General features: G+C 43.3%; 1 protein-coding gene and 1 pseudogene across 2 annotated transcripts in view; both read right to left on the bottom strand.

The window, feature by feature from the left end:
* KIAA0319L (KIAA0319 like) overlaps positions 1 to 20967 on the bottom strand; it is a 112593-nt gene that overhangs the window by 8984 nt on the left and 82642 nt on the right. For both annotated transcript variants that reach the window (XM_072771987.1, XM_072771986.1), the window contains 9 exons: positions 20233 to 20479; positions 18125 to 18226; positions 14419 to 14516; positions 10965 to 11052; positions 9679 to 9771; positions 6809 to 6941; positions 3568 to 3796; positions 1905 to 2028; positions 1195 to 1327 (listed from right to left, as the gene is read on the bottom strand). In XM_072771987.1, the coding sequence (XP_072628088.1) occupies positions 1195 to 1327; positions 1905 to 2028; positions 3568 to 3796; positions 6809 to 6941; positions 9679 to 9771; positions 10965 to 11052; positions 14419 to 14516; positions 18125 to 18226; positions 20233 to 20479 (1247 nt within the window). The remainder of the gene's footprint in view (positions 1 to 1194; positions 1328 to 1904; positions 2029 to 3567; positions 3797 to 6808; positions 6942 to 9678; positions 9772 to 10964; positions 11053 to 14418; positions 14517 to 18124; positions 18227 to 20232; positions 20480 to 20967) is intronic.
* On the bottom strand, positions 11165 to 12301 carry LOC140602120 (ubiquitin-ribosomal protein eS31 fusion protein-like; annotated as a pseudogene).

Here is a 20967-nt window from a genome sequence, read left to right as displayed (position 1 = left end):
TCATGATCCCAGGTTCTCTGGGATCGAGTCCCTCATCGGGCTCCCTGCTCAGGGCGCAGTCTGCTTCTCCCTCTCCCTCTGTGCTCCTCCCCTTGCTTGCACGCTGTCTGTCTGTCTCTCTCTCTCAAATAAATAAATAAAACCTTTAAAAAAATTACAGGATAACCAGAGAAATCTGCAATCTTCCCAGTTTTGCTCTGTTTTGCTGTTTAAACATGTAACCTCTGGCCCTAGTCATCCCTCCTGAAACAAATTCTCCCCCAAGAAGTTACACCAAGCAAAGAGGCACTGGTAAAACTCTTTCTGCTGTAGGCACTGGTAAAACTCAGCTGACGGCTTATCTCCTGTGTCTTCAGCAAAGAGTCATGATTCAAACACCGGGCTGAGGAAGACTCAGTTCTCCACCAGAGACAAGAGCCAAGGAAAATAATTTCTAGAATCCAACTCACCAATCATGAATCACGTGGTTCCTATAGTGGAATTATAGCCCCTTCCCACCCATTTCTAATGCCCTAGTCAAAAATGAAAACAAAACAAAAAGCTCAGGCTGTCCTATGGTTGGTCCCTTTGGAAACCAAGAATGCTTTTAACTCTCCCTTGGAATTCTTTTGCTTCCTGTGGGATCCTGCACACAACCTGAGCTCTATTTGTTACGGTTTAGAGGAGCTGAAACAAACTGTGAGAACCAGAAATGGTTCGATTAGATAATTCCAGTTTAATTAGTATTATTTTGGTGAGTGCCTTCGGCTTCTCACTACCGTAACTGGTAAACGGTGTCTTTAAGGAAACAATGACAGAAAAATGCTCTCATTGTGCAGATGACCCTTCGATTCCCGGTACCAGTGCTATGCCCTTCCCACTCCCAGCCTCACCCAGGTAATCTGGAGCACCAGTATTTTTCTGCTCCATTACCCCTTCCATTCTGCGTCTCAAGTGTAATTAAACTATGCGTTTCGGCAGATGGATCATACCTGTGAGAGCACCGGGACCACAGAGTACTAACTGGAGACTAGCTGATGACAAGCATTCCTTTTTTCTTACAATTATTTTATGTCAGTTCCTTAGAATTGAAGTTTAGGATTGTTACCGTTTCTTTCTCTGTCACCCCTCCTGGGATAAGCCCGTAAGAGCCAGTGCCACCTTGCTTTCAAAGGTCTGGGGTTGTATTAATAAGGCTTTTGCGTCAACACTCACTGTGTTTTCTCCCAGAGATAGGAGATAATTTTCTGATCATCAGAGCTTTTGCTGCCATCCAGCGTGGTGCTGTCCACAGGAAGGGTCAGCTCTTTATCAGGGCCTGCATCTGCCTGTGGAGGCTTGTTGTTTTCTAGAAGACAGAGACACAGAGATCAAAAGCAGGCAGTTGAGCTGGGAAAGGAGAGGAACTAACCGGGACATATGTTCTGGAAGACATGAGAACACTGCCTCTCTGCCCACAGAACTATCAGATACTGTGGATCAGGGAGCTCACGATGAAGAACTTCAGAGTGAAAGCCTCTCATTAGACCACTGCAGAATACGATGGAGGTGAGATGCCACGTCAGTTTGAGATGTGATGCTACAGGTGTTCAAAAGAGAGGGTCTGAGTGATAAGGGTTTTCTTGCAGATGAGGGCTTTCACCTTAAAGGCTAGGGTAGGATTTGGGATAACAAACTCTATCTGCTAGGTCCCCTCAAAGCTGCAATAACCAGCCCCAGGCAAGGCCACAAGCTGAGGCCGTCAAGTCCTCTCCCTCTCTCTAGCTCTGAGGAAAGCGCTCAGAGTGGACAACCAAAGGTGCCAGGGGCCCTGTGGCCTGCTGCCTCCTACCCTGCCGTCGTATAGATCAGAACCAAAACCCTCTTCTCCCCCATGGTTCAAGGGGCCAGCCAGCAGAAGAACGTGCACGAAAGGCTGAACTCACCGGGCTGCACAATAACAGTCACTTGGGCGGTGGCCTGCTGTCCAATTGTGTCGGTCACTGTGAGCTGGTACGTGTAGTCTCCTTCTTGCATGGCAGACAGCTGCAGGGTTGGTGTTCGAACACCCTGGATGCATAAACACAGACAAGTAGAAAAGGAGACTCCCAGAATCACGTCACACAAGTCCTACTCTGGTCTAAACGATGCACCTCATTTTCTAAACCTAGTAAGTGTGGAATCCGGCACTGTGGGACATCCTGTAAAAAGTAAAAGGTTCCCCCTTCAAGGGAACAACCTGCCCTGACAGCAGCAGTTTCAATAAAGTCAGAGCTCTCACAAGGGAGAGGAGTACAGGAAAGTGTGCGGAGATAACCAAGATCGGTCTTTATGATCCCAGCCAGCAAGAGCGCCATGAGTGTTTAATAAAATAACCCTTTTAAAACCATGTTCTTCCTGCTGAGACCATTCAGCAATCTTAACAAAGCTGCCCGGGTAACACAAGGCAGCAACTCAAAATGCTAGGTGACGCCATGCTGTCCCCTTGCAAGTTTCTGCAGATTCTGTAGCAGCAGAGAAACCGACCATAATATCTAAACAAAAAGCCAGGTGAAATGTGAGCTCTAAGTCATGCCTCCAATTTGGAAACAAAGAGTGTCAGAGGAACATTATACACAATTCAGGGCGAGCTTCCAAGGCAGGAGCTTCCTCTAGAACCGTAGGCAAAACCTGGCAGCCTCTGGGCTGAATCTACCTTGTAGGTATTTTGTTTGACCTGCAGTGTCTTAAAAGTTAGAAATTTTCTTTTTTTTGAAAATTTTATTTTTAAGTTATCTCTACACCCAACATGAGGCTCAAACTCACATGCTCCACTGACTGAGCCAGCCAGGTGCCCTCCCAAATGGAATATTTTCATACACAGGTCTAGATTTCTGTTTTTTTCTTGAGAAGTTGGCCTAGCTAGGAATCCTGGGACCATATTTCCATGTGGCAATGACTAGCTGACCCGAGGCGCAGCTGACCCTTCAGTCAGGGGCTGTTGTCTGGTTTGTCATAGGCAGTTTCATTTACTTACCTGCCTGGTGACACATCTAGTCTCTTCCTAAGTATCTCCAGACAGAAGATGCTCACCATCTAGCCAGGTGGGCTACAACTCCCCATTTGTCGGAGAGCTCATTAAGATCTGCACCTTTGCATTATGATCTCAGGATCAGGAGATCGAGCCTGTGTCAGGCTCCGTGCTGAGCGTGGAGCCTGCTTGAGATGCTCGCTCGCTCTCTCTCTCCCTCTGCCCTTCCTTCCCACTCTCCTCACACCCTACTCACACACATGCTCTTTCTCAGGGTCGGGGGGAGACCTGCACCCAAAAGACTTCAGTGTAGTCTGGCTTCAGTGTAGTCTGACTCTCTGGAACCATTCTAGAATAGTCCCCGTTTCTCATCTAGTCTTTTCCTCTAATATCAAACATTAAAGACAAAGGTTTTGGTAATGTGTTCATTAAAGGCCCCTTAAATGTTCTAGATTTTTTTAAAAATTCCAATGTTCAATGTTCTATATAAATGCAACTTGGGTGATTAAAATGGAGTAAAAAGTCAGCCTTGGAAGGGTAACTAATCCAGCCGCTTGAACTCCCCTGGGCAAGAAAAGACAGAAGCCATTCCCTCCTACCTGCATCTCCACCACCTTCCCCTTGCTGCTTGGGCTGAGTGACCACTCATAGCTGGTGATACCATGATCATCAGTGCTCTGGTTCCCGAACAGGGTGATGGAGTTCTGGGGCAAGGTGATCACTTGGTTGGGGCCCGCATTGGCCACAGGGGGATAATCCACGGCTTTGTTCACTGTCAGGCTTGCAGTGGTAGAGCTGGTTGCTCCATCAGAGTCAACTACAGTCAAGCTAGCAGGGCAGAGAGAGGAGTGCAATCAGGGATGTGCTCCAGGAGGAGAAACCAATCTGAGAGGACTGAAATCAAGGCTAAGAAATACCAAGGCAGCAGGGGACCAAATGGTAACCAACTCTTTACCCATTCTTCCTGGGAAGGCCGAACACTACTACATCGCACCCTGACTGAGTGCCAGGCACTGTTCCAGGTGCTTTTTATCTCATTACATCCTCACAACAGCTCTAGAAAGTACGATCCTGATTTTATGCCATACATGTCTGAGGAGACCGAGGTACGGGGAGGTAACTTGCCCAAGTTTGAAAGTAGTGGGGTCAGAATCTGAATCCAGGCCATTTGTCACCAGTGCCGTTTTGCTCTACCACCTGCCACGTCTGTGCGCTGGGACCTTCACAAGCACCGTGTGATCTGGCCCTCACAACAATCGTATAAAGTAGGCATCCTCCATCTCACCGTACAGGAAGCTGAGAGGCTGCGTAACCTGCCCGGGGCTACATGGTGAGCCAAGATGCAGCCCCAGTTCTCCAGCTCCACAGCCCAGAAACCAAGGTTTGAGCATAGGTAATCCCTGGACCCTAAAGCTGTGGGGCTCAAAGGCGCCACCCTAAACAGCAAGCTCTGACTGCGGCTCACTCTCCTCCTGCCATCCTGCTTCAGCCATGCACACACTGCAAGAAGGGCGGCCTGGGCAGACAGCCTCTGGGCTGGACCAGTACGGCTGGCTCCGGTAAGACAGGAGCCCAAGATGCAAATGAATTCTCCTACGCAACAGCCCCACAGTTGGTGCCAGTGTGAAACAGGATTTGCAAGAGGAAAAAAAAATGTTCATTTATAAGAGCAGGCTTTTACCTAAATGATGCCTTCCAGCTGAACAGCCTAAAGCTTCTCTTGCCACCTCAAAATGTGAGCATAAGCAAGCAAGGAGGTTTGGGTTCCTTCCATTTTGCTGACAGAAAGAGGAAAAGCATAGAAAAGACATGTCGTTTGTGTAAATCTCACCACCAGCCACAGACAGAGCCAGACATCTGTGTGGTTGTATCCCACAGTCTCACCTTTTACCTAGGGCCTGACGGGGATTTTTGGTATTTTAGCCTTTAGGAAAAGAGCACAAACACGGCAGGCACACGGACGTGTGCAAATCGGCAAACATCTGAAGAAGAAAAAATCCACAGAAGTTCTCTTTTTTCCAGTTCCCCTGTTGTTTTCTGTTGTTTTTTAACATATCCTATTTGTCTCCTATTTCAGAGCAAAAGCAAGTTACAGACAAATGGCAAGATGGCAGCTGCCCATTTACTCTTTCTCCTCCAACAGTCCTGGGCTTGCCTGCAAGGACCCTGGATGCGATAGCAACTGACCACGTGGCCGGGGAAAGAGGCCACTGCCATGTCAAAGGAGGAAATGAGGAAAGGTAAGTGGAACCAAACAGACTGGATCTTATCGCTAATCAAACCCAATCCCATCATTTCATAGATTGAAATGGACAGGAAAAAAGAATCACCCGCCAGTACCGCACCCACCCCAACACTGGGGTTTAAAGTGAAGACTCAAGTCACACTACCTGTGTGACCTTGGGCAAGTCACTTAACCTCTCTGTGCCTGGATTTCCTAATCCACAAAATAAGAGTAATTATAATACCTACTATAAGGATTAAATGAGCTACTGGACGCACAGAGCTCAGAATAGTACTACACACATAATAAGTGTTCAAGAAATAGGAGCTATCAGTGTTGCTTTTTAAAAAAGGATCCACCTGGCCCAAGGTAGATTTCATAAATATCACAATTCCTATGTTAGAAAGCTAAGGTAAAAACCCACTCACATTTCCATTTTAAGCCAATGAGAAGGCTCTATCCTCGGGAACGGCAGCTGCCTTTCATTCATCTGAAGTCGTGAGTTAGTCAGAGTGCTACTAAGTCGTATTTATTTACACGGCAGGTGCTGTGCTAGGACATTTGTCACTGTGTCTCTGGTAGTGTCAAAACTTGATTAACTATGGATCTAATGGGGAAGACAGGCACCCACGAATAAACCGCTGCACCATGGGAGGTGCCGCGCAGGGGCCCTGGGTGCGATGGTCCTGGGAGAGACAGAGTCCTTCTTCCCGGAGGAACCTCAGGAGCCTCTACTGAGCCTCACAGGAAACCGAGGCAGCCCTTAAGGATGCGCAGAACGCCAGTGGACTGAGAAGAGCACTCAAGAAAGCATTAACAAAGTACGTACAGCTTGGATCAAGGGGTGGAACAGAACGAGCCCGGCTTGAGGGTTAAAGAAGCTGCACTTCCATTCTAGCTGAAATCTGTGACCTCAGAGAAGTTAGTAAATACAACTCAGCCTCATTTTCCTCAGATATAAAAGAAGTTTAGTATCATGAACACCTGGTGTTTGTGAGATTGACACTCACATACAAATGCTCTGTGACATACCAGGAACGCTGCAAGCCCTAACACGATTACTCTAGAGCTGGCCTCACACTCTCACTAATCACATCCCAGAGTGCCGACGCCAGTTCCCAGGACTATCTTTGAGTCAAATTCTCTAAAATACCCAACCGAGAAAGATCCCCCAAGTCATACTGGAATAAACCACTAGTCCAAAGTAAAGATTTTGAAACCTTGTAAGTTGAGGAAGCATTTACCAAAGAGGCAAAATGGAAACAGATTCCTTCTAGATTTTTCCTGAGAGAAGGCACAGGAAGATGGGCCCTTTCACTTAATGACAGAATCCTAAAAAACTCTGGAGATCTGCCAAGTGCAGCTTTGCAGGCGCAGCTTTGAGAAGGGTTAACTGTGGTGGGTCCTGACCCACTATGCCACGGCCGTTGCCCTAAAAACTGATCACTGTTGTGACCACAACCACCAATAGGGCTCAGAGAACTAATGGAATCCAAGGCCCTATCATCAACCAAATCTCCAACGACCGTGACATCTGTCAGAGTTACTCCTAGAAGAATGTAAAACTCCCAAGGGAAAAGCGTGGCCTAAAGGAAAGATGAAGGGTCTTAATTTACCTGAAAGTGTAGTTCCCAGGGACGAGCTTACTTAGTTTTAATATGGCCGTGTCTTCAGAAATCTTCTCTTCTCTCAGAGGTCCCTTAAGTTCCTCCCAATGGTACTGGACGATTTTATCATCATCAGTGCTTTCTTGACCATAAAGAAACATCAGTTACAACACGAGAGCGCTGGGTCTCAGCACCACCCCAGCTTACAGAAACCGGGGCAACCACCCAGAGACATGAAGCGAGGAAAACTTCATGACATGACTACCCCTCCAGAGGTTTTCTTCCCTAGGAATATTGGGTCACTCTGTTTCTCTATGGATATTCCACTGCGTAGTTGTCCCAGGACTCCAACACGGGCAACCTCTGGTTAAAATGCTACTGTATGGGGATCCCTGGGTGGCTCAGAGGTTTAGCGCCACCTTCAGCCCAGTGCGTGATCCTGGAGACCTGGGATCGAGTCCCGCGTCGGGCTCCCTGCATGGAGCCTGCTTCTCCCTCTGCCTATGTCTCTGCCTCTCTCTCTCTGTGTCTCCCATGAATAAATAAATCTTAAAAAAAAAAAAAAAATGCTACTGTATGAGAAATGGAAAATCAAAAATTCTTAAACATGTGAAAAGACACTCCACCTCACTTAGAAAGAAAAGAAACGTAAGTTTAAACAACACTTCAGATACTATTTTCTTAACCTACCTGATTGGTAAGACCCAAGTTTCATAACACACTCTATGGGTAAAGGTGTGGAGCGAGCCCTTCCATAAGCCACGGTGGCAGCACAGTCACACACCTTCCCAAAGGGCAAGTTAGCAAAATGTGTCTTCGCCCTGTAGCTCCTCTGAGTTTATCCCACAGATAGATGTGCATGTGTGTTAAATGTCACACGTACACATTTATTCATGGCAACATTCTCCATAGCAGCAAAAGACCAAAAATAATCTAAGTGGTCATCAATAGGGACTGACTGAAAGCAGGTATACAGCCATACAGGGAATTATACAGCCGTTTAATGGAAGGCTATGTGATCACCAAGAGGAAAAAAAAGAACTCTTTCATGTACTGATTCAGAAAAATTCTTCAGAACACCTGGGTGGCTCCCAGTGGTTGAGCCTCTGCCTTCAGCTCGGGTTGTGGTCCTGGAGACCCGGGATCGAGTCCCACATCGGGGTCCCTGCAGGGAGCCTGCTTCTCCCTCTGCCTGTGTCTCTGCCTCTCTCTCTGTGTCTCTCATGAATAAATAAATAAAATCTTAAAAAAAAAAAAAAAAAGAAAAATTCTTCCATATAAAGAAACAAGCACTGCACACAACAGGGTCGACTATGTGTTATCGTAAAGACTGTATGTATTTTCTCACACGTGCATAGAATGTCTGTAGAAAGAAATGTGAAATAGTAGCACTGACTGGAGGAAAACTGGACAGTTGGGAGAGGGGGATGGTAGGGAGGCTCTCCTCTGTATACCTTTACCCACGACTTAACTCTGACCCATTCAAAACTATGAAGTAAAACGGCACTGTGGGACCCTCTCTCACAAGTGCCTCTTCCTGTTCTCTCTTCCCTCTTGGCCTGCGATTCTTCTACCCTCCTCCTCTTGCCAGTCGCATCTACATGAAATGTTTAACCTTGCTAGAGATTCCTCTGCTAGAGCAGTGACTGCCTCGGCCGTAGAACAACTGTCGGGGGCAAGACAATCAGGGCAGCAGGGCCTTCATATGCCTCCAAAGGGGACCAAGGGGACACTGATGAGATAACAGGCCTGAGACCCCCTGCACGCACAGCCAGGATCAGTGGCAAAGACCCAGAAGTTACCCACAGGGGACACTACTCTGATGGGTGAATGTTCAGGAGCCCAGCCCAGGGCATGGAGCATGTTTTGTGAGTCTCTCCGGGAGGCTGACAGGAAGCTTGTCAGGCAGTGAGCGCTGGGGGACAGCTCTTCAGCCAAGACCCTCAGTTACTTATCTTGCTATGAGAGGAAGGAGCTTTGTTTCCATAACTGAGAATGGTAACTCTAAGGAAATTTGAAAACCAGCAAGTTTTGGGGCACCTAGGTGGCTTAGTGGTTGAGCGTCTGCCTTCGGCTCAGGGCATGACCCTGGGGTCCTGGGAACAAGTCCTGAATCGGGCTCCCTGCAGGGAGCCTGCTGCTTCTCCTTCTGCCTGTGTCTCAGCCTCTCTTTCTCTGTGTCTCATGAATGAATGAATGAATGAATCAATCAATCAATCAATCTTAAAAAAAAAAGAGAGAACTAGTAAGTTTCATACAAAAAGATGCTAAATATCTGCATAATCTTACTTTCTTATATCTCAAAAGAGCAGAAGTATTACTTCCAACAAGCCACACAGGGATTTTAAATAGGGGCTATCTGGGTGGTGCAGCGGTTTGGCGCCTGCCTTTGGCTCAGGGTGTGATCCTGGAGACCCGGGATCGAATCCCACATCGGGCTCCTGGTGCATGGAGCCTGCTTCTCCCTCTGCCTATGTTTCTGCCTCTCTCTCTCTCTGTGTGACTATCATAAATAAATAAAAATTAAAAAAAAAAACCCTATCTTCTTAAAAAATAAATAAATAAATAAATAAATAGGGGCTATCTGGGCTGTCTGGTTTTTGTGTCCTAATTAGTTGCTTGAAATGGGTAGTCTTCCCAGAACATAGTCAAGATGGGCCTAAACAGAATGCAGACATAATTGGCTCCAAATCTTTCTTTTTTTAAGTAGGCTCCAACACCTGGCTTGAATTTATGACCCCAAGATCAAGACCTGAGCTAAGGTCACTTAACCAACTGAGCCACCCAGGAGCCCTTGGCCCCAAATCTTCTGCCAGAGTTTTCTAGCACAGTTCACAGTGAATGTTCTTCTAAAACATCATGCCTAGACAAGTACTCACGGCTGCCATCAATGACTGTGGAAGTGGTTGGCAGAGAGATCTCCTGGAACTGTGGTGACACAATGGCAACAGGAGGCTGATTCTTCCGGGGCTCTGTAAGAAAAAGACCCGAAGAAATTGGAAGATAGGCTTTATATATTATAGGAGGAGCAGGCCTGTGTGGGTGAATTATGAATTAGTCCACAACATAACTGATGGGTGCATCACCAAATGGGAAAGTCACACCAGGTTACCATTCTATCATAAGACACATGGAAGCATTAAAGCCTCTTCCAAACCTGATAACTCCTAAGACCATGCCTTTGCATACTTTCAACACTCATGTGCTACCTTGTTCAAGAAAAGGTGGCACACGTTGAGTAGAGGTGGACAACACATGAGCCTTGTGCAATAAGGACCTTGGCAAGCAAACTATCCCTTGGCACAGACTGTGGTGAAAGCATAATGGGTGATTTCTCAACCATCCCTGAGCTTATGTCTGAGGGGACTCGGCCTGAGTGATGGCAGGGTCACAGACCACTCTGTCCACTCGAATGACTGTGAGCTACAAACCCAGTGGCCTTTTCTTTGAGAAATAATCAAACAGTCTTTATATAACACATTTTTAAGAAGGAAAAGGATTACCTTGGTGAGAGTTCAAGGAACATATAGAAAATCTATTACCAACAAAAACAGAAAACATTAAGATTTTGTGCTGATGTAGTTGCCACTTTCCAACTTTCCCCAAATTTCCCTGAAAATGCAAAACAAGGAACTTTGCTATTGCACTGTATTTTATCAGTGGTGGATCACTTAAAAAGAATGACAGGATTTGATTTCCAAGGTGAAAGAAGACTGGCAGGGATTAAATGAGGAATTCTGTGTGCAAAACCCATATCTGGAAAGAGATCAGAAGGAGTCAGCCATTTGGCTGGTTCTCCTTCTACATGCTTTTCCCAGGCTCCTGGCTTTCTTGTGTCCCTTAATCACAACACATGGTCCTCTCTCGGCATGACCTACTTGGAGAAGTAGTTCTCAGACAGACAGGCTACAGCTCAGGCCATACTGCAGTGGGGGCCATGTGACTAATGTTTCTCCCCCCAGCCAAATGTCCCAACTGGAACCAAAGTATATACTCTGCCACCATAACCTTTCACTACATTGAGCTAGGAATTGCTCAGTGAATATATTTAAAAAAAAGAAAAAGAAAAAATAGGACTCAAAAACCATTCAAGTCAAATCTGCCCCTCTTTAGGAATCCTGCAGAGGAAGCAATGGAGACTCAGCCGGGGCTGGGAAATTCATACCTGGTTTCACCGTCACGTTCACATAGCCTTCCCCATGGGAATTTTGACCATCTACAATCACTTTGAATTCATATAAGCCAGGGGTAAGCTGCAGAAGCGAGAGAAGATCTTTTAGACAACCACAAAGAGCAGCAATTCTATGTAAAACAACACATATATCTGAACTTTCCATGCTGAGACTGCATTCTCTTCTTGCACAGCTTCCAAAAGGGAGAGAGTAAACTAGCTGAGGAAATGAAACAATGAATTATAAACTAAAAATCTATAGCTTTTAATGTGAATTTTATTACTAGCTGACTCTAGAACAACAAAAGGGAATTCAATATCTCTGTACTCTCATTTTCTTTTCAAAAGAACATTAAGGGCCCAAACATCCTATTTCATAGAGATATGAAATTAAAATAAACATCTCTACAAAGAAAACCATTTTGTAAAAATACCAAAGAGCTCCCAAATATCTAGATATTTTTCCCTTCTGATTTCCACCAACTGTATAAACATAATATAAAGGAAAGAAAATCACCCACAATCCGACTACCCTAGCACATCAGTTAATCATATTTCTCTTACTTCCTTCCAATCCTTGACCACATACAAAAAGTAGTTTTTAAATAGTTCATTCGTTCAGCAAACACTGAGAACCAATTATGTACTGGACATCATCCTAGGCTTGGGGTTGGGAAAGGAGTAAGATGAGATCACCACCTCAAGGACCTGGACTTCCAAGGTCCAGTTAAAACCAAGGTGTGCATCAAGCTTTCTGTTGTTGTTGTTAGTTCATGTCTTTTATCAACTCATATACAATTACTGGTCTTCTGGTCTGTTGAAGTAACAGGTCAGACAACATTTACCATACTAATGCTTGTCAAAGTGGGTAGCCATAAAAACTCCAGCATCACATTCATGTGAAGGGCACTCCCAACGACAGTGACTGATTTTGCCATTTTCTCATCCACATTATGAGTGTCCTTTATTTCAGGACAACCAGCTTATTTTTCTTCTGTGCTTATGCTTCTTGGGAGTGCTGGAAGATTCCTTCCCTCTTCTTAGCACCACCACAAGATGAAGGGTGGATTCCTTTTGAATTCCATCTTCAGTTGCTTGCTGGTGAAGATCTGTCTCTGTTGATCGGAGGATTTGCTTCCTTATCCCGGATCTTGGCCTTTAGGTTTTCTATTGTATCCGAGGATTCAACCTCGAGAGTGATGCTCGTTCCTGTAAGGGTTTTCACGAAAATCTGCATCCTTGGCGGTGGTTCCACTACAGATGGCAGATTGGAAAGAAAAACCTGCATCAAGCTTTTTATTATTCTTTCTTCTATTCTTTTACCATGAACACCTTCCCCATTACAATAGTCTTTCTGATGGTCATTTTCACGGCTGCAGGAGAGTACATGAGTAAATGCATCGTATCACATAAGCTTTCCACATTGTTGGGTATTTGGGTCGTTTCCAGACTTTTACTATTATAACCAATGCTGTGATGAATATCTTTCAGATGAATGAGATTTTTCCTTTCTTCTGAATTCTCTTCTTTGAGCAAATGCTAATTGACTAGTGTTTCTGACGGTTTTCTTGTAAAGCTCTCGTTCCTTGGCTTTCACTTCTCTGCCTACTCCTCATCTCCTTCAGTTTCTTCTTCCTTCCACACTTATAAGGACGGTGTTCCCCAGGATTCCAACTGTGACCTGTTTTTTTTTTCCTTCACTCTACACACTCTGGATGATCTCATCAATTGCCATGGCTCCAACTGTCATCTGTTTGAGGTTAGTGTGCAAATTTCTCTCTCTAGCCTCAACTTGTGTCTTGATCTCTAGTCTCTGACTCCCAGCTACTTCCTGGACACCTCCACGCAAATGTTTCACAGGTACCTTAAACTCACTCTGCCCAAAAATGATTTAATCATTTGCAAACCTCATCTAACTTACTCCTCTTTCTGTGTTCCTCATTTCAGTGAATATCACCACTGTTGCACCAATATCTACCCAGATGCCTAAGCCAAAAGGCCAGAGTTATCCTGGACTTCCCTTCCTCAACATCGCCACCCAACTGATCCATCACCAGGTCTTCTAGAGTCGACCTTCATAAATATTTCTCACATCCACTCACTTCTCTCCATTCACAATGCTATCACCTTAGATTTCAACCATCACAGCACAGTTGTTAAAAGCCAGAGCTTTAGGGATGGAAAGTTCCAGATTAAATCTCTCATTTAATAGCTTTGTGAAACTTGGCTAAACCACTTTATTTTTCACATTTTTAGTTTTGCCATTTATAAAATAGATATTAGTATCCACATCTTGGGGTCATTACAAAGATAAAATGAAGTAAGTGCATAAAACAATTAGCACTGTGTCTGGCACATATTATGAGCTCAACAGCAGTCTTTTTAAGTTTTACTTTGTTTTTTAAATCAGGTTATTACTATCTCACGCTTACATTTTTTGACAGATTCTCCAATGATTTCTCTAGTTTGAGTCTTACCTCACTCAATTTGCAGTCAGAGTGATCTTTCTAAATTGAAAATCTGAATAAGTCTTTCTGTTGTCTAAAACCTTTCAAAGGTTCCAAAACAAAAACAAAACAAAAAAAAAACAAACTTTCAAAGGTTCCATAATTCCTATGGATAAGATTCAAAGTCCTTGCTCTAGCAAAAGGCTCTTTGTAATATGACCCATGCATCTCTCCAACTTTGTACCACTGCTCTTCTCATGCCAGAGGGTCCAGTCACACTGAACCATACAGAATTCCCTTTTAGTCACATTTTCTCTCTAATATTTGGCCCAGTGAACATACTGCTTCCCCTGTGTAGGTTACCAGCACCCTACCCTTTACCCAGAAAGTGAGTCACCTGTCATGACCCACCCAAGTAAACTCAAAGAAATCAAACTCCCCAGGGCTTCAATACCCCCTGCACTGACCTAGTGCATCCCCTGTTATAACTGCCACCAATGAGACTCTATTGTCCTTGAATGTGAAGATTTTGATCAATTCACTGGTAAATCCCCACTGCCTGACACATAACTAGTGTACAATGAATAGTTGTTAAAGAAAAAAAGAAAGAATGAACAAATGAATGAGATTGCCTGGCCAAAGAATTTGAACATTTTTATGGTTCTTAATAACTACACTGTATCCCAAAAAAGACTGAGCCAATTTACAGTCTTGTGGCCACAAAAAACTTAGCTTATCTCCCAAATTCTAAAATCCTTATGTTACCCTTAAAAGCTGTTTAGTGTGTATTTTCAGCTATCACCACCATGCTTATACAGTCTTCTCACCATAAATGAACGTTTGAGAATCATACACTAACAAATACTGGATGTCAGCCAGACTTTTGGAGGAATCACTTCTGAAAGATTGTTCCTGATTTAAGTATGAACAGAAAATTCTACATTCTACATTTTAGAAAATGGTCAGCACCCAGCCCTGCAAGTAAGAGGAGGCAAATTCACCTTGGATAGTTTGAGGATCTGGAAATGTTTCCCTTCCATCTCTCCACTGTAGTCTTTAGGATGAGTAATCAGCTGCCAGTCGTAGGTGTAGGTTTCTCCTATAGAAGGGCAGTTACAAAAATCATGAAAACACACACCTACACACAAAGAGGGCAGCCACACATCCTGCCAATAACAAATCTCTCCTAAATCTTGACAAGGCCTTAGTTTTTAAGATCCCACCCCAAAGCCTACAGGGAGACTGAATGTTTTGTTGAAAGAAAGGGAGGAATCTGCTGACTCAGCTACAGTCAGGCTTCCTCCACTCTCTCCCAGCAGTGCTCTCTCCCTTCCCATACCCGCCCTCCCCTTGAGAGAGACCAATCCTCCCTCAAAATACCACGTTGCTCATGGTGTGGCATCACAGTGAAAATACATGCCCTACCAACCACTATGGATGAATTCACTGGGAACAAGGGCCATTTTCCTGCGAAAGTTCTTTTGCAACAAAGAACAGCAATGACTTCTAAATAACATGGTTCAAAAATAGCTTTTTTAGAGTGCTAACAATGCTTGTCTCACTGAGGTCATCACACCCTGGTGAGTTAAAAGAGCTACTTCATTCCTGCTGAGCTAAATAACACGCTGCAGAAGATGGCAGGGGATGGCCCATTTAAAACGGGCCCCACTGAAATTAATTAAGATCAAATGAAGTATTAAATGGTCCTCATTTGTAGCTCGGATGCTATGACTGGGTAGGGCAAGGTCAGGATCCTGTTATCTAAACGGAATCCCACCCCCGGGACAGCGGTCTTAAATTTGGTGGGGGGAATGAAATTCACTTCTGACTAGGGACAGATGAGATTTGGTAGGAAGGCTTAGTTTATGTCACTATCCAAAAGTAAAAATAAAAGGAAAAAAGAAGAAACCTCAAAAGCGTAACAGAATGGTCATCTTTTTCTTAGTTCGTGAGTTCAAAAGTAAGTTAGCATATAGACCCAAATTCCACGACGGCCTTCATCTGAAGACCAGATTTCATTTTATAAGCCTGAGATACAAGATCTATCACTCTTCCTTCCTCCCCAAATACTAGTTTTGTGTTGGGCAGCTGTCAGCCCCAGGCAGCTCTCACAAATGTATTATGTAGACGTCAGGTTAGGTGAGAAGCAGGAAGGCAGCAGCAGCAGTGGGACTGGTGCTGAGACGACCTTTCTTCCAGCTAGAGTTGGAAATTATTTTTCCACACATAAAACAGACTCACACTAATTTGGGAACTGACAATTTTATAATATCTAAGGCTGCCAATGCAATTTCAAGAAGGACAATATTCCTAGGACAGAAAAGCTTGGGGGATGAATTATGCCTCACAGCCAGGAACTCGCCCAAGGGTAGGAACAACTGAGGATAGGTTCTGCTAGACAGAATGTTGGTTTAAATGATTTACGGCAGTGGTTTTCAAACCATGCCTCTGAACCCTAGAGGGATCCTAAGAAGTGCTTCAGGGGCTGCCACAGGAGATGACGGGGAGGAAGAGTATGCAGAGCTGGTCCTGTTCACTTGTCCCCAACCTTTGAAAGTTTGAAACCATCCATCTCATGTATCTGATAAATGCTGAACCCGTGGAAAGGAAAGTTGAAAACAATCAACCCAGGTGTTTTAGAATACTGATCTACAAGGTGACAGCAACTCACAGACTGTATATGCAAATAGGGGTTAGATAAGAACCTAACGCAGAGCCCAGCTCCTTTCACAAAACAGTGGAGGCAAGTGCAGCTCAAAGCAGTTCTCACCTCCATCTTCAGAGGCCACCAAGTTCATTCACTGTAACTTACCACCAGGGGAGTAGAAGGCTAAAGCTTCTCTGGAGGAAGGTAGGGGCACTCAGGTAGCTCAGCAGGTTAAGCACCTGCCTTTGGCTCAGGTCATGATCCCAAGGTCCTGGGATCAAGAAGGGAGCCTGCTTCTCCCTCTCCCTCTGCCTTTTCCCCTGCTTGTGCTTTCTCTCACTTGCACTTACCTCTCATAAATAAATAAATAAATAAATAAATAAATAAATAAATAAATAAATAAATAAATAAATAAATAAAATCTTTAAAAAAATAAAAGTTTGTCTGGAGGAAGGTAGAATGAACTGATAAGGAAACCTTATTTTTTTTTAAATTTTTTTTATTATTATTTATGTATGATAGTCACAGAGAGAGCGAGAGGCAGAGAGACACAGGCAGAGGGAGAAGCAGGCTCCATGCACTGGGAGCCCGATGTGGGATTCGATCCCGGGTCTCCAGGATCGCGCCCTGGGCCAAAGGCAGGCGCTAAACCGCTGCACCACCCAGGGATCCCGGAAACCTTATTTTTGAGGGCAGAAATATAGAACAGGGAGGGCGCTTAGGTTCTGGAAAAGTACTTTTGCATAAATACACTATTTGGTATGAGGCCTATTAGAAAGCTGGACTAATGTATAGGACAGGTGTGTACCTAAAATGAAGGACTCCATCCTGAATCCTAGAGTACAGCATTCTACTTGACTAACCCTGTAATAAGAGTAGCAGAAACCCAAGGCAACAATTTTCCATCAAAGTATGCTTCATTATTGTCATAGAAAATCTTAAGTGCTTATGTGTTTCTATGCTAAATTTTGGTATATTAATATGTACTTCAAAGGTGAAAGGGAGGGACGCCTGGGTGGCTCAGCAGTTGAGCACCTGCCTTTAGCCTAGGTCATGATCATGGAGACCTGGGATCAAGTCCCACATCGGACTCCCTGCGTGGAGCCTGCTTCTCCCTCTGCCTGTGTCTCTGCCTCTCTCTCTCTCTCTCTCTCTCTCTCTCTCTCTCTGTGTGTGTGTCTCTTGTGAATAAATAAATAAAATCTTAAAAAAAAAAAAGGTGAAAGGGATACTCATAAAAGTTTGCTTAAATAATGAATGTATTGTCCCCTAATTTATATAGTTCATAAATCTGAATTTTATTATCATATTGGGCTTGTCCTCTTTTTTTTTTTTTTTAGAGAGATTTTATTTATTTATTTGAAAGAGAGACAGAGAGAGACAACACACAAGAGGGCAAGCTGGGGAAGGGAGAGGGACAAGCAGACTGCACTGAGCACAGAGCTTGATGCAGGGGCTCAATTTCACAACCCTGAGATCACGACTTCAGCAGATATCAAGAGTCAGACACTTAACCAACTGAGTAACCCAGGTGCCCTGTCTTCCTTTTTATTTATTTTTTAAATGCCGAATCTACATTAACTATAGTCTTAAATAACTCCTCTGTGAGTTCTATAGCTGCTAATACTAGTTGTTTGGACAAAATAAATAGGCTGGCCTCAGTATCGGTTTCTTCCTCTCTTAAAGGGGTAGAATACAACCTCCAGTATCAGTTATTTCCTAGGCACTGAAGTAGGTCTCTTATATATCATTTCATTTTGCCCTTAAAGTAACCTTATGAAGTAGAAATTATTACCCTCATTTTACTGAAAAAGAAATGGAAATGTAAAAACAATTTGCTTAAAATCATTCAGCTAATGATTAGCTATGCCAGGATTTGAACCCAGGCTTTGGTGTCAAAGCCCATGATCTCAAACATTATACTGCTCTTCCATCAGGGAAATATTTCTGTATGTGCACGCTATAACCTGTTCTCACGGGGCTGTTGCAATTAGTAAATGAATTAAGGTATGTAAATATCATAAATTAAAACAATATCCAAATGTAAGGGGATGTTTTACCTTCAAGTGGTTCTTGGAGAACGTATGCATTTAACTGAACTTCATTCTTAGGCAAGGTGATCTGGACACTCTTTCCAGCAGATACCACCAATTCCTTTATAACTAGAAACAAAGAAAATATACAAGAGATAAGAAATTAGATCCAGACTACCTCATTCCTCTTCCTTTTGGGGAAAAATTTCTTTTACAAACAATATTCAGCTACTGCCTTTATTTCCTCCTTATTTATCTATTCTCTAATCCTCTGAAATTTGATTTGGCTTTCACTTTGCCACTGAAAAAGATCTTGTGAGGTCATCCACAAATTGCTCCTTAGCAAATCCAGTAACTGTTTCTCAACCCACATCCATTACTCCCATAGCATCTAATACTGCTGACTTCTTTGTTATTTAAATTTTCAGTTTATCATGACACTGTATTATTCTAACACTCACCACCATTAGTTTTTCTAAAATACTTCCCCCACCATGTTATTCTCCTACTTAAGACTCCCCACTCCCACCCATGTTCAAGGCCAACCCCTAAGCTGGTATTAGAGAACCATTATCATCTGATCACACCACCTTATCCTTCCTGTCCAATTCTGCCTCTAGTTATATTCATTTTCCCTCTTGTGTTCCACAGAAGACATGGTCTACTCTTGGGGACTCTGATAATGCTATTTCCTTCAACTGGAGTGTAGGCTTTCTTTATTCTAAATCAGTACTTTGTTTTGGCACAGCCAGTCCTCTCCAAGAAATCTTCCCAGACCATTTCAGTTCAAACTTATCTACTTCCTGAATGACTTTAGCTTTTTTGGAATACCCACATCAGCTAATAGCTATATATGGTCTTCACACTATTCAATAGCTATTTCATACATGTCTGGGTTTCTCAACCTTGGCACTACTGACATTTTGGATCAGATAATTCTTTGTTGTAGGGGGTGGGGGAAACTGTCCTGTGCACCACATAAGACAGCTGGCCGTATCCCAGGCCTCCATCCACAAGGTGTCAGTAGCATCCCTCCTCCATAACTGTAACTACCAAAAATGCTTGCAAGTTGTTGAGAACCACTGTTATATAAATCTTATTCCTCTGACAATAAATCGTTATTTGGTATGAGACCCAGGAATTAAGGAGCTTAAAGCAAACAAATGACTAGTCAGCCCATATTTCAAGAGTGGGGGGTAATAAGCCCCTCTTGACAAACATGAAATTTAAGATCTATTGGTACTACACTTAGGAAGAAATGAAATCTTCCTTATGGAAAGAAACTTCAGCACTTAGACACCCTGAGGTTGAATACGAATTTTCTGAAGTGACTTTCAATAAAAAAAAAAAAAAAAAGAAAGGAAAGATAAATCACTATACTCAGAAAGAGTATAATGGACAAAAATAGAGTGTTACTCAAACCCTTCACAATTACACCAAAAATTATAGGCATTCAGCCTGAACACAAAAATTACTTTAGTGCCTCAGGATTGAAACCCCAAAATTTCATGTTATACTACCATGAAAGAAAACCCTAGGAAATCAAAAATCAGAAAAATTCCTTTTCACTTGCTTTGCTTCACCCTGTTGCCTTTTTCAGGGGATAGAGATCAAGTTAGTTTCCTTGATTAACCATTTCCTCCTAATACCTTAGACTAGCACTCATGAAGCACAGATTTGTTGTTAAGGCAATACTCTTTATAAATCTCCTTCCTATGGATGGGCTGCTTTAAAAATAAAGATGATGCCAAAAATCAGAGAGACAAATATCTGACCTACAATCAGCCATTCAGAAGGCAAATACGTACAAAAATCCAACTTTTTTCCCTGTGGCTTCTGTTTGTTTCATTCCTCGAACTTTACTTAATTGAATCTCCTGCCTTTAAGTCCCAGGCACAGTGGAATCTGGCTCTGGGAAAATGAACCTCATAAATTCCCATATTCTGGGGCCTGTTGAGAAAAGAATGGAGAGCCCCAAGTCCCGTGGTTACAGGAAAAAAGATAGGATTATTTTTTCTCTAACCTACAGTACTCAAAAGTCATGCCTCTCTCTGTTCCTTGCACTAAGGAGAACACTGTGATAAAATGCTCTCCTTTTCTATCCTATCTCCAAGGGCAGAAGCAAAGGGCCTCACCTGGGTATGGTGTTGAGGTGGTCTGGAAAGAGGCCTGGGGGTCAGGGGTGGTGTAACTGTAGGAGGGAGCCACGGGCAGAAGGGTAGCATTCTGGATTTTCTCAAGACTTTTTACTTGCTGAGTGCTAGGTGTAGTACCAGGATACTCTGATGTCTCAGGTTGGGCTGATTCATTCTTTGACCAACCAGGAATCTCCGCAGTCAGGACTGTGGTTAAGGGACTGGAAATTATAACTGCCTTGTGAACCTAAAGAAATGCAAAAATTCATTTGAATAGGCAAAAGTTATACTGCCAATTTTTTAGGTTATTTCTCATAAAATAATTACACACTGTGTTTTTATGAAAAATGCAAAACTGTCAAAAATATTAAAGGAACTAATCTCACCACTCAAACTGGTGTTAAAATGTTGTTATAAATCTTCCCAGTCTTTTTCTCTATGCAAAGAGGTTTGTTTGAAACAAAGTAGTAGTAATCATTCTATGTATACTTTTCTCAACATTCATATTCAATCTTCCTACAAATACTTATTAAGCACTTATTATGGATCAGACCTTGTGGATCCAAAATGTAAATAAAATATAATAGCTGCACTCAATGAGTGCCCAATCTAGTTAGAGAAAGAACAAAAAACATAAGCCACAAGGATAAAAACACCTATAAAAGTTACAATGAACCAAAAAAGCACCATCTGAAGGGTACTTAATTCCAATCTTGGAGACAGTGTGAAGAAGGA

This window comes from Canis lupus, chromosome 13 (assembly GCF_048164855.1).
Source record: "Canis lupus baileyi chromosome 13, mCanLup2.hap1, whole genome shotgun sequence".
NCBI classification, from domain to species: domain Eukaryota; kingdom Metazoa; phylum Chordata; class Mammalia; order Carnivora; family Canidae; genus Canis; species Canis lupus.
Note: the sequence above shows the minus strand (reverse complement) of the source record. Positions and strands in the feature narration are given on the sequence as shown.